Source organism: Salvelinus namaycush, chromosome 7, assembly GCF_016432855.1.
Source record: "Salvelinus namaycush isolate Seneca chromosome 7, SaNama_1.0, whole genome shotgun sequence".
NCBI lineage: Eukaryota > Metazoa > Chordata > Actinopteri > Salmoniformes > Salmonidae > Salvelinus > Salvelinus namaycush.
Window position 1 is genome coordinate 36,485,892 of NC_052313.1, and position 13,176 is coordinate 36,499,067.

The 13,176-nt window shown below is 44.1% G+C and overlaps 1 protein-coding gene across 1 annotated transcript in view; it reads right to left on the bottom strand.

Annotated features, from left to right (window-relative positions):
* Positions 1-13,176, bottom strand: part of mpp7a (membrane protein, palmitoylated 7a (MAGUK p55 subfamily member 7)) — a 192,881-nt gene that overhangs the window by 108,405 nt on the left and 71,300 nt on the right. The window contains exon 5 of the mRNA XM_038997028.1: positions 5,549-5,629. Within this exon, the coding sequence (XP_038852956.1) occupies positions 5,549-5,629 (81 nt within the window). The remainder of the gene's footprint in view (positions 1-5,548; positions 5,630-13,176) is intronic.

Consider the following 13,176-nt stretch of genomic DNA (forward strand, 5'->3'; position numbering starts at 1 on the left):
AAAGGTAAAATACATTTTTTTTTAAAGCAGCCTGCACCAGACCGTGCTCCATTCAGAGCTGAATAAAATATTACAAAACAAATATTATCAGAGGAACGCTCTCTCTCTTTCTCGATTTGCTGAGGCCAAATTTCCTTTTCCGTTTTTCTTTGTTTCTTCTCCTCTCCTCTTTTTAGGAGGTTAGAGAAAACGTTTAATGTGGCGTTGTATCGAGTTTCCAGAGTTTTCCGAAAACAACACCGCCGACGAAACACTGCTGCCCTGTGCCGATGTGACTCCGGAGGAGTGGAGAGGGGTTTTCACTCCAAAGATAGACAGACGGACGGACACACGCAGTGTCCCCCACCTCCCTGGTGAGGTGTCGCTGTCACTCATAACACCTGATCTGGTTCGTCAACAACACCAAGGCCTGTTACTATGTGCCAATCACAGCTTATTCCTGTTTCAACAGGACCTGCTTCTATAACTTCCTTAACCCAAACCAGCTCACCTCAGGCCTCACAGCTCTCCCCTCATACCCTCTCCTTCTCACAGCCTTGTGTCTATGTGTGTCAGTGTGTGTGTGCGCGCACGCGTGTGTTTGCTCCTACCTCTACACCCCTATTAGTCTTGCGTTACCATACTCCCAGTTCTCTAACATCAGGAAGCCTGGAGACCACAGTTAGTTCCTGATATCCATCACAGCTAATATCCTGAACACTGAGTATCCTCTCATCAATGCCCACCACTTCCTCCATCAGGGCCTAGTTGACACTCACCCCAGCAGCCCTCCTTTCCCCTTACAGCTCGTAACAGCCTGGCCGGTAATGCCTTGTAAAAACTCCCCATCACAACCACAGACTAGCAACAACAGCACCAGGCTAATAGGTAGCACATGGCAGAGGCAGGGCAGACCCCTTGCTTGTGGTGGCTGCTGACACACTTGCACATACACACACACCAGACACACACAAGCACACACTCACGCAGACACACACACACACATACACACACACACAACTGGCTGCCACCGTATGGAAGCATTCCTCTGGGTCAACGGCAGTGAGCAGGTCCTGTTATGACTCAAAGCCAATGTTCTGTGTGTGTCTCCCAATTTAATGTATAGCTGATATCCTTGTTGGAACTGAACCATTCAGCTGTAGCAGGAGCTGGGCCGCCGATATAGATTGGGTTAGGGAGAGACCGAGGCTGTTTCACAAATGGCATCCTATTCCCTATATAGTGCACTACTTTTGACCAGAGCCCAGTACTACACTATATAGGGAATAGGGTGCCATTTGGGATGCATGCCGGGATCACGGGCTGGGTTGGGTTTGGCTGGGTCCACCCTGTTTTTAGGACCCGTACTTTGAGAGCCGGGCAGTGTTTGTGTTCATTATACATAATAGGGATCCTATAAAAACAGATCACTGAGCCTGTCCAAACAAACCTCCTATGCATTCCTGGCATCTAGCACTCATTAAGCTGGGCTTGTCATTCGCAGTCATTTTTCAACCTGCAGGCAGACAGTGCAAGACTGGCACTTTACTGACTGTTCCAGAGCACCGCTGTGCTCCGTTCTACTGCGTTCACTTATTTTGCATTCCAAATAGCACCATATTCCCCACATAGTGCACTGATTTTGACAAGAGCCCATAGGGTGCCCATAGTAGTGCACTTTATAAGGAGTAGGGTGCCAATTGAGACACAGCCTTCTACTTCTGAGAGCCCCAGCCCAGCGATGCGGTAGGCAGAGACACCCTGACCCACTGCCAGCGAACCCCCGAAACCCTTTCCCCCACCCCAATAGAACAGAACAGAACACACAGTTCCCCCCCATCGGAAACAGACGGCCGTCAAAATTAGCACTTTCATCATTGTCAATATTAGCGTTTCTGAGGCGGCTAATATGGGCAGGAGTTGTTTTCTCATGTGTGAAGAATCATAAAAGGGAGAAAAGAGGGGGAGGTGGGTGTGTGTGTGTGTGTGTGTGTGTGTGTGTGTGTGTGTGTGTGTGTGTGTGTGTGTGTGTGTGTGTGTGTGTGTGTGTGTGTGTGTGTGTGTGTGTTTGTGTGTACGTGTACGTGTGTACGTGTACGTGTGCCTGTGTGTGTGCGTGAGAGAGTGAGAGGGGGGTGCTTTAAAAAGCTGTGATTTATGTCCCACCCCAGGAATGGATCATTTTATAATGGAGAGTGATACTGTTACTATCGCACAGAGACACCATTCAGAGCCCAGGCATCTGCTTGTGTTTTACACACAGACTCTGCGATTTACATGGAGCTGGGTAGGTATCGGGTGCCACGGCAGAACGGTCAGATCCCTATCCAGCCATCAGGAGAGAGAGAGTGAGGGAGAGAGAGAGGGGGGGGCTTAAAACCCACAGAGAACCATCCGTTGCAGCCACTCAGAAGAGACAGCTTCCAAACCTCAGTCAGTGAGTGTGTTACAGTCAAAGTGTTCCCCCTGACACCATTCCCCAGCACTGAGCTGGGCTAGCTGCTGCTGAGGTTAATCTATCGTGACCGAGTGCTTCTGCTGCTTGGAGCTAGAAGGCTGTCGGTGTGACGGTTTACCCAGGGAGCAGTAACACTATCAGAGAAGCCGTGTAGCAGGCCCAAACCATACAGGCAACAGCCAGCCAGAGAGGAGGGAGGGGGAAATGGGTATGTGGGGGGAGTGTGTGTGTGTGCGTGTGTATACGCTTGGGCAGTTGTGAACATTTCAACCTGTCGCCCCCTCAGGCCAGCAGAGGAGTGGCCCCTACCTAGCAGGCCCAGCGGCGGAGGCAGTGTTTGTAAGTGTATGTGTGTAATGCTTTGACCGCTCTCTCTCCCATCTCTCCATCCTCCACCCTAGGGCCCGACGAGTTTGTACCAGGAGAGAAACCCCTTGTGATGGATCGACGTTGGCCCTGCCAATAACCTTTGTATCAAAATACAATAATTGGAGGCATGCTGCGAGACGCTCCGTGGCACACCAGTGTCTTGAACTAGCCATCGGAGTGTAGGGTTGTAGGGATACTAGAGCACCTCCCTTTGGAGTTGATGGATACGAAGGAGAGGCTCCTTTACTTTTCCCACATTTTTTTAGGTTACAACCTTATTCTAAAACAGATTAAATAGTTTTCCCCCGTCATCAATCTACACACAATACCCAATATATATTTTTTACATTTGCTAAAAATAATAAAATAAAATAAACTGAAAAATCACATTTACATAAGTATTCAGACCATTTACTCAGTACTTTGTTGAAGCACCTTTGGCAGCCTCGAGTCGTCTTGGGTATGACGCTACAAGCATGGCACACCTGTATTTGGGGAGTTTCTCCCATTCTTCTCTGCATATCCTCTCAAGCTCTGTCAGGTTGGATGGGGAGCGTTGCTGCACAGCTTTTTTCAGGTCTCTCCAGAGATGTTTGATCGGGTTCAAGTTCATGCTCTGGCTGGGCCACTCAAGGACATTCAGAGACTTGTCCTGAAGCCACTCCTGCATTGTTTCTCATGGTCTGAGAGTCTTTAGGTGCCTTTTGGCAAACTCCAAGCCGGCTGTCATGTGCCATTTACTGAGGAGTGGCTTCCGTCTAGCCACTCTACCATACCAAATCAAATCAAAGTGTATTTGTCACGTGCGCCGAATACAACAGGTGTAGATCTTATAGTGAAATGCTTACTTACAGCTCTAACCAATAGTGCAAAAAAAAGGTATGTGTGTGTGTGTGTGTGTGTGTGTGTGTGTGTGTGTGTGTGTGTGTGTGTGTGTGTGTGTGTGTGTGTGTGTGTGTGTGTGTGTGTGTGTAGGTAAGTAAAGAAATAAAACAACAGTAAAAAGACATTTGAAAATAACAGTAGCAAGGCTATATACAGACACCGGTTAGTCAGGCTTATTGAGGTAGTATGTACATGTAGGTATGGTTAAAGTGACTATGCATATATGATGAGAGAGTAGAGAGTAGCAGTAGCGTAAAAAGAGGGGCTGGCGGGTGGTGGGACACAATGCAGATAGCTCGGTTAGCCAATGTGTGGGAGCACTGGTTGGTCGGGCCAATTGAGGTAGTATGTACATGAATGTATAGTTAAAGTGACTATGCGTATAAAATAAACAGGGAGTAGCAGCAGCGTAAAAGAGGGGTTGGTGGGGGGCACACAAAAGTCTGATTGGTGGAGTGCTGCAGAGATGGTTGTCCTTCTGGAAGGTTCTCCCATCTCCACAGAGGAACTCTAGAGCTCTGTCAGAGTGACCATCGGGTTCTTGGTCACCTCCCTGACCAAGGCCCTTCTCCGCCGATTGCTCAGTTGGGCCGGGCGGCAAGCTCTAGGAATAGTCTTGGTCGTTCCAAACTTCTTCCATTTAAGAATGATAGAGGCCACTGTGTTCTTGGGGTCCTTCAATGCTGCAGAAATGTTTTGGTACCCTTCCCCAGATCTGTGCCTCGACACAATCGTGTCTCGGAGCTCTACGGATAAATCCTTCGACCTCACGGCTTGGTCTTTGCTCTGACATGCACTGTCAACTGTGGGACCTTATATAGACAGGTGTGTGCCTTTCCAAATCATGTACAATCAATTAATTTGAACACAGGTGTACTCTAATCAAGTTGTAGAAACAGGATGGACCTAAGCTAAATTTTGAGTCTCATAGCAAAGGGTCTGAATACTTATGTAAATAAGGTATGTGTTTTAAATGTTTTATAAATGTAAATACATTTCTAAAACTCTGTTTTCGTTTTGTCATTATGGGGTATTGTGTGTAGATACAGAGGAATTTTTATATTTAATCAATTTTGGAATAAGACCAACGAAACAAAATGTGGAAAAAATCAAGGGGTCTGAATACTTTCCGAAGGCACTGTAGTCTTGGGCCAGTAGTGCACTATATAGGGAATAGGGTGCCATTTGAGTTACAGACCGCAGTTATGATGGATTCACACACACAATGGATTCCCCTGATCTCCATTTGTTTCCTGTGAGGGGGTCCATCTGACTCAATTCATCTTGTAACCATTGTCTTTCTGCCCTACTGTACACGGCGTTCTGTCTGTCTGACACCGAGACGGCTGGACTGATTCAGCAATCCAAACCTCCGTATCTCCATCACACAAACACACACTCAAGATTTAGATGTATGTCTAACAAGAGAGAGAGAAGGCAGCCAGAGAATTGTTAAAAGGAGAGAGAGAGAAAGAAGATTTAAAAAGTTTCAAGAAGTGCTACATCCGTTTGTGTGACATCATATCTGTCTGGTTGACCTGTGGATGAACAGCGCATTGATGTATCACACAGGACACAGAACCTACGGCTGCGTCCCAAATGACAGAGACTATAGTAAAGCTTTAAGAGATTGTCATTGTTGGAGGGCGGGAGATGGAATAATGAAATAATGCACTAATACAAGATTGACTGAGTACCATGTAGAAAGATGGAATAAATATGGAGTGTGTAAGGGAAGGAGGAAAAGAGGCTATGTTCTGTGTTAAGCTGATAAGTGAGGTATAGAGAGAGAGAGAGCGCACAAGAGAGAGAGAGAGAGAGACAGAGAGAGTTGGTGTGTGAGTGTGTGTCTGTTACCTTGACGTGGGGTTTAGCCAGTAGTTTTAGCAGCTCTCTGATTCCTCCACTGGCACCTTTAACCTGCAGTTCATCAGACAGCTGAGAGAGATAGCAATATAGAGAGGGAGAGAGACATTTAACAGAGAGAGGCAGAGAGAGAGATATATGGAGAGAGAGAGAGAGAGAGAGAGGCAGAGAGAGAGATAGATGGAGCGAGAGAGAGAGAGAGAGAGAGAGAGAGAGAGAGAGAGAGAGAGAGAGAGAGTTAGCATTAATATAGTCAACTCAGACATTCATACAGGCCCCAGCCATGATCTAGAGACAATCCCTGTCTATCCAATGTATGCTGAGGGCCACCAGGCAGTACCTTACTTCTCTCTACTCCAGACATAGCCAGGGGCCCACGACAGACCTAGATAACACCTCCCTCTGCAACTGGATCCTGGACTTCCTGAAGGGTGCGATTAGCATGAGGCTCTAAGTTACAAGAACATTTCCCAGGACATAGACATATCTGATATTCTCAAAAAGCTTACATTCTTGTTAATCTAACTGCACTGTCCAATTGACAGTAGCTAGTACAGTGTAAGAATACCATGCTATTTTTGAGGTGAGTGCACAGTTTTGAACATGAATAAACAAATTAGGCACATTTGGGCAGTCTTGATACAAAATTTTGATCAGAAATACAATGGTTCATTGGATCAGTCTAAGACATTGCACATACACTGCTGCCATCTAGTAGCCAAAATCTAAATTGCAACTGGGCTGGAATAATACATTATGGCCTTTCTCCTGCATTTCAAAGATGATGGTACAAAAAAAGACAAAAAAAATGTTTGTTTTTTTCTTTGTATTATCTTTTACCAGATCGAATGTGTTATATTCAACTACATTCCTTTCACAGTTCCACAACATTCAAAGTGTTTCCTTTCAAATGGTACCGAGAATATGCATATCCTTGCTTCAGGGCCTGAGCTACAGGCAGTTAGATTTGGGTATATAATTTTAGGCGAAAATGTAAGAAAAAGGGTCCGATCCTTAATGCAGTTTTAATTAAGAAAAATAAGTGTTAAGCAAAAAATAGATCACAAAAAATATATAATTAAAGAGCAGCAGTAACATAACAATAGCGAGGCTATATACAGGGGTTAACAGTACAGAGTCAATGTGTGGGGGCACCGGTTAGTCAAGGTAATTGAGGTATGTACATGTAGGTAGAGTTAAAGTGACTATGCATAGATAATAAACAGAGAGCAGCAGCAGCGTAAAAAGAGGGGGCGGGTGCAAATAGTCTGGGTAGCCATTTGATTAGCTGTTCAGGAGTCTTATGGCTTGGGTGTAGAAGCTGTTAAGAAGTCTTTTGGACCTGGACTTGGCGCTCCGGTACCGCTTGTCATGAGGTAGCATAGAGAACAGTCTATGACTAGGATGGCTGGAGTCTTTGACAATTTTTAAGGCCTGGATGTCAGGAAGCTTGGCCTCAGTGATGTACTGGGCCGTACGCACTACCCTCTGTAGAACCTTGTGGTGGAGGCCGAGCAGTTGCCATACCAGGCAGTGATGCAACCAGTCAGGATGCTCTCAATGGTGCAGCTGTAGAACTTTTTGAGGATCTGAGTCTCCTCAGGGTGAATAGGCTTTGTTGTGCCCTCTTCACGACTGTCTTGGTGTGTTTGTACCATGATAGTTTGTTGGTGATGTGGACACCAAGGAACTTGAATGAGAATGGGGGCGTGCTCGGGTCCTCTTTTTCCTGTAGTCCACAATCATCTTCTTTGTCTTGATCACATTGAAGTAAAGGTTGTTGTCCTTGCACCACACGGCCAGGTCTCTGACCTCCTCCCTATAGGCTGTCTCATCGTTGTCAGTGATCAGGCCTACCACTGTTGTGTTATCAGCAAACTTAATGATGGTGTTGGATTTGTGCCTGGCCATGCAGTCATGAGTGAACAGGGAGTTCAGGAGGGGACTGAGCACGCACCCCTGAGGGGCCTCCGTGTTGAGGATCAGCGTGGCGGATGTGTTGTTACCTACCCTTACCACCTGGGGGCGGCCCGTCAGGAAGTCCAGTTGCAGAGGGAGGTGTTTAGTCCCAGGGACCTTAGCTTAGTGATGAGAAAAATCACAAGAGCTCTGAGAATCCTCCCACTAGAAGGGGCAAGAGGAGGTGTGTGACGAGGAGAGGAGGGGCGAGAGGAAGAGGGAAAGGAAAGAGGACAAAAACACACATAGACACACGCTGCCCCACCTGTAAGTTGACTGGATGTGTGTGCGTGCGTTTCTAGGTTCTCAGTAATGGGGGTCTCAAGTCCTCACAGTAATGGGGGTCCCAAACCCCCCGCTAATTATCACAATCCAGAAAAGAGCCGTTAAATTCTACAACCACCTAATGGGAAGCGTTTCCCAAACCTTCCATAATAAAGCCATCACCTAGAGAGAGATGTACCTGGAGAAGAGTCCCCTAAGAAAGCTGGTCCTGGGGCTCTGTTCACAAACACAAAGGGACTCCACAAAGCCCCAGGACAGCAACACAATTAGAACCAACCAAATCACGAGAAAACAAAAAGATAAGTACTTGACACATTGGAAAGAATTAACAAAAAAACTGAGTAAACTAGAATGCTATTTGGCTCTAAACAGAGAATACACAGTGGCAGAATACCTGACCACTGTGACTGACCCAAAATGAAGGAAAGGTTTGACTATGTACAGACTCGGTGAGCATAGCCTTGCTATTGAGAAAGGCCGCCGTAGGCAGACCTGGCTCTCAAGAGAAGACAGGCTATGTGCACACTGCCCACAAAATGAGGTGGAAACTGAGCTGCACTTCCTAACCTCCTGCCAAATGTATGACCATATTCGAGACACATATTTCGCTCAGATTACACAGACCCACAAAGAATTTGAAGACAAATCCAATTTTGATAAACTCCCATATCTACTGGGTGAAATACCACAGTGTGGAATCACAGCAGTGAGATGTGTGACCTGTTGCCACAAGAAAAGGGCAACCAGTGAAGAACAAACACCATTGTAAATACAACCCATATTTATGTTTATTTATTTTCCATTTTGTACTTTAACTATTTGCACATAATATGACATTTGAAATGTCTTAATTCTTTTGTGAGTATAATGTTTACTGTTATTTTTTTAATTGTTCATTTCACTTTTGTTTATTATCTGTTTCACTTGCTTTGGCAATGTAAACATATCTTTCCCATGCCAATAAAGCCCTTACATTGAAAAAGGAGTAAAGATGAGGCATGTTTGACAACATACTATACACTACCTTGATGCTTCTACTCTAGAATCACACTTTACAGTCTCGCTCTCTTTATCTGTCTATGTGAGGAAGAAAAAAAACATGATGGGCTACTTGGTGGATTGTGGCTGAGCGTACTTCATTTGTAACTCCATGGCCGGCGGGCCCACACTGGGGTGTATTTAGAGAGGCCTGATGTGGAGCACTGAGTTTACAGTTCCCGCAGCCCTGAGAACCGATTACGTTATTTCAAACACAAATAAAAACCTGAGTCTGGCTATAACTGACACACAAATCTTGTTCAATTAAAGGTGGTCTTTTAAGGATTTAATGTGACACCAGAGGTTTCCACAACATTATCTGGTTAGGAGAATATCTTACTTGTGCAAATGCATGGTTCTGTCTCTTCGACATGATACGTCTCTTGGACAGTGCCATCAGAAAGAGCTTAGTGCTGGATGAGATTATGAAACTTAAGAATTTAATGCAATGCTGGTATACTACAGCTTCAAATATGTCAGGTCTGTCTACCCTAACGACAGTTTCACAACTTCATACATTGACAATATTTGTCAGTATGCGTTCACCTCTGTGTCTTAAGCACTTTAAGACAAAGATAATTAAGGTGAGACAAAGAAGCCAACTGACATTTGATGTTCCTCACTTGTGACTGTGGAGTGGCAGTCAGTGGCTGTCTATGACCTGTGTGTGTGTGGGGGGGACTTCTGTGAGTGTAATGTTTACTGTAAATTTGCATTGTTTATTTCACTTTTGTTCATTATCTACTTCACTTGCTTTGGCAATGTTAACATGTGTTTCCCATGCCAATAAAGCCCTTGAATTGAGAGAGAGAGAGAGAGAGAGAGAGAGAGAGAGAGAGAGAGAGAGAGAGAGAGAGAGAGAGAGAGAGAGAGAGAGAGAGAGAGAGAGAGAGAGAGAGAGAGAGAGAGAGAGAGAGAGAGAGAGAGAGAGAGAGAGAGAGAGAGAGAGAGAGAGAGAGAGAGAGAGAGAGAGAGAGAGAGAGAGAGAGAGAGGAGAGATGCTCTCTGGGCCCACCTGGTGGCCAGTCTGGGGAATGACAGCTTCTCATTTGGTGAGTCTATGGCTGCAGTCATCACCTGCTGAGCCAGCTAACACACATACACACACTAGAGGTCTGGACTTGTGGGTCTGTGGCTACAGCCGTCACCTGCTGAGACTGCTCTAGACAGTACAATAGGGCAGACAGCGGTTGAAGTGTCATTTTATGTTAGGCAATCAATTAAACCTCCATTACCGAAATCCAAATCCAAAATGAATTTAACCAAGAGCTCCTCTAGTATAGCAGGTCAATTACATACACTCTACACAACAACTTCATTGGGTTTCATTTTGAGCAACGACGCGGTTGAAAAAGGATACTTCTTAAAAACACACACAAGTGCTTGGAATCGTTTTGGTAGTAGCACCGTCGTCGTCTGCTCTGGCACTCCTAGACACGTTGAAAAAACATCTCTGGGTTTAATCATGATATCTAATAATCCCTGCGTGAGGTATCTCACAGAATTTATGAGGAAGCGTAAATTTAAAAAGCTGTAATTTGAAAAATGTACGGGGGGCTGATAGTTGCGTCCCTTAAAGAAATACTGAGATGGACGCTTGCCACGACCTAGGGAGGGAGGGAGAGAGGGAGAAGGAAAGAGAAACAAAGTTGTCCTGCACTCTCTCTCTTAATTCAGTTCAATTCTTTATTGGCATGGGAAACATACATTTACATTGCCAAAGCAAGTGAAATAAACAAATAAAAATGAAATGAAGCATCAGAAATTAACAGTAAACATTACACACACAAGAGTTTCAGCATAATAGAGATTTCAAATGTTATATTATTGGCTATGTACAGTGTTATACAAGTAAGAGAGGAAAAAATAAATACAAATAAATATGATTGTGTTTACAATGGTGTTTGTGCTCACTGGTTGCCCTTTTTGTATAGCAACAGGTCACACATATTGCTGCTGTGATGGCACACTGTGGGATTTCACCTAATGTAAATGGGAGTTTATCAAAATTGTATTTGATTTCAAATTATGTGTAATCTGAAGAAAATATACAGTTGAACCTGTAAGTTTACATACACTTAGGTTGGAGTCATTAAAACGTGTTTTTCAACCACTCCACACATTTCATGTTAACAAACTACAGTTTTGGGAAGTCGGTTAGGACATCTACTTTGTGCGTGACACAAGTAATCTTTCCAACAATTGTTTACAGACAGATTATTTCACTTATAATTCACTGTATCACAATTCCAGTGGGCCAGAAGTTCACATACACTAAATTGACTGTGCCTTAAACAGCTTGGAAAATTCTAGAAAATGATGTCATGGCTTTAGAAGCTTCTGATAGGCTAATTGACATCATTTGAGTCAATTGGAGGTGTACCTGTGGATGTATTTCAAGGCTTACCTTCAAACTCAGTGCCTCATTGCTTGACATAATGGGAAAATCAAAAGAAATCAGCCAAGACCTCAGAAAATAAATTGTAAACACAATGGGACCACACATCCATCATACCGCTCAGGAAAAAGAAGCCTTCTGTCTCCTAGAGATGAACGTACGTTGGTGCGAAAATTGCAAATCAATCCCAGAACAACAGCAAAGGGCCGTGTGAAGATGCTGGAGGAAACAGGTACAAAAGTATCTATATCCACAGTAAAATGAGTCCAATATCGACATAGCCTGAAAGGCCGCTCAGCAAGGAAGAAGCCACAGCTCCAAAACCGCCATAAAAAAGCCAGACTACGGTTTGCAACTGCACATGGGGACAAAGATTGTACTTTTTTGGAGAAATGTCCTCTGGTCTGATGAAACAAAAATAGAACTGTTTGGCCATCGTTATGTTTGGAGGAAAAAGGGGGAAGCTTGCAAGCTGAAGAACACCATCCCAACTGTGACGTATGGGGGTGGCAGCATCATGTTGTGGGGATGCTTTGCTGCAGGAAGGGCTGGTGCACTTCACAAAATAGATGGCATCATGAGGGAGGAAAATTATGTGGATATATTGAAGCAACATCTCAAGACATCAGTCAGGAAAATGTTCTTCCCCATACTTGAAACTCACATCTGTTGAACTGCACTGTTGGTAAGGGCTTGTAAGTAAGCATTTCACGGTAAAGTCTACAGTTGTTGTATTCGGCGCATGTGACAAATAAAATTTGATTTGACATAGGTGGCATGTTTGGGGAAGAACATTTTCACCATAAAAATGCACCTTTATAATAAAGCATTACATGCATAATCGCATTTTCGGTGACTTTTGAGAATGTATTTTTTCCCCCGCTAATTGATTGCATTTTGGAACATTAACGTTTATAGCCTACTGCGGTTAGGCTCTACACCAGTTGTAAAGCGAATGAATGTGCTTAACTTTAAGAAGTTATTTGGCCACTTTAGTTGTGATACAAAACATATAGGCCTATGGACATGAGGTGTGCGACTATGATTTGAAAAAGTTGCCAAAAAAAGGCAAGCGCTGTTTCTTTCCTTACTGCAAACAAGCTGGGCATCATTTACAAGTGTCAATATACTGTATCATTCACAGGTGATAGGCTAATACTGTCACCCATCAGACTATTCTTAATTGAATCTTGTCTTTACATATAGTAAATAATATATGTGTGAAATTAGTTTTCATTTAGAATAGACCATTATCATGCACCTAACTCAGAACAGGGGCAGGGGAAAAAATACATGTCATCTATGCACTTAAATAGCGAATGGAGTACACTTTTCCCGTCGTTCATTTTCATGCCAGCCAGGTAGGCTATACTCCTGTTGTAAATGTAAGCAATGTGCTTAATATTAGGAAAGTTGAGAAATAAATATAGGCTAAGGCCGACTATAGAAAGCTGATGTGATCCTCCTCTTTTTAACAGGCCATAACTCTGTTTTCTCATGCATTTGCATAGCCTATAGAAATGTTATGCAACATGAGCTCTTGTGAAGTGTTTGATTTGATTTTTGATCACATTTGCATTGATGTCAGAGTGATTAGAGGGACTATAGAGTGCTGAGTACCAGGCAGTTAGCATGTTTGGTAGGCTACAAATGGCTACAAATGACAATCAGCAGCATCAGAGCTTGAAAGAGCGTATTTACCGTGACTAAACGGTATCATGGAATTGAATTACACTCATGACTCGTGACCGCCGGTGTGGTGGTAATACGGTCACCGTAACAGCCCTAGGCCCCGTAACAGCCCTACAACCTTAGAGGGAAATGGGTTCTATAACTAATTCAAGTATTTTTTGCTCGATTCTAAGTGGGATGTTGAATTGTATGTTCCTTTTGATGGCCTAGAACAGTGTTTCCTGGGGCCCTCCCCTACTATTTGAAT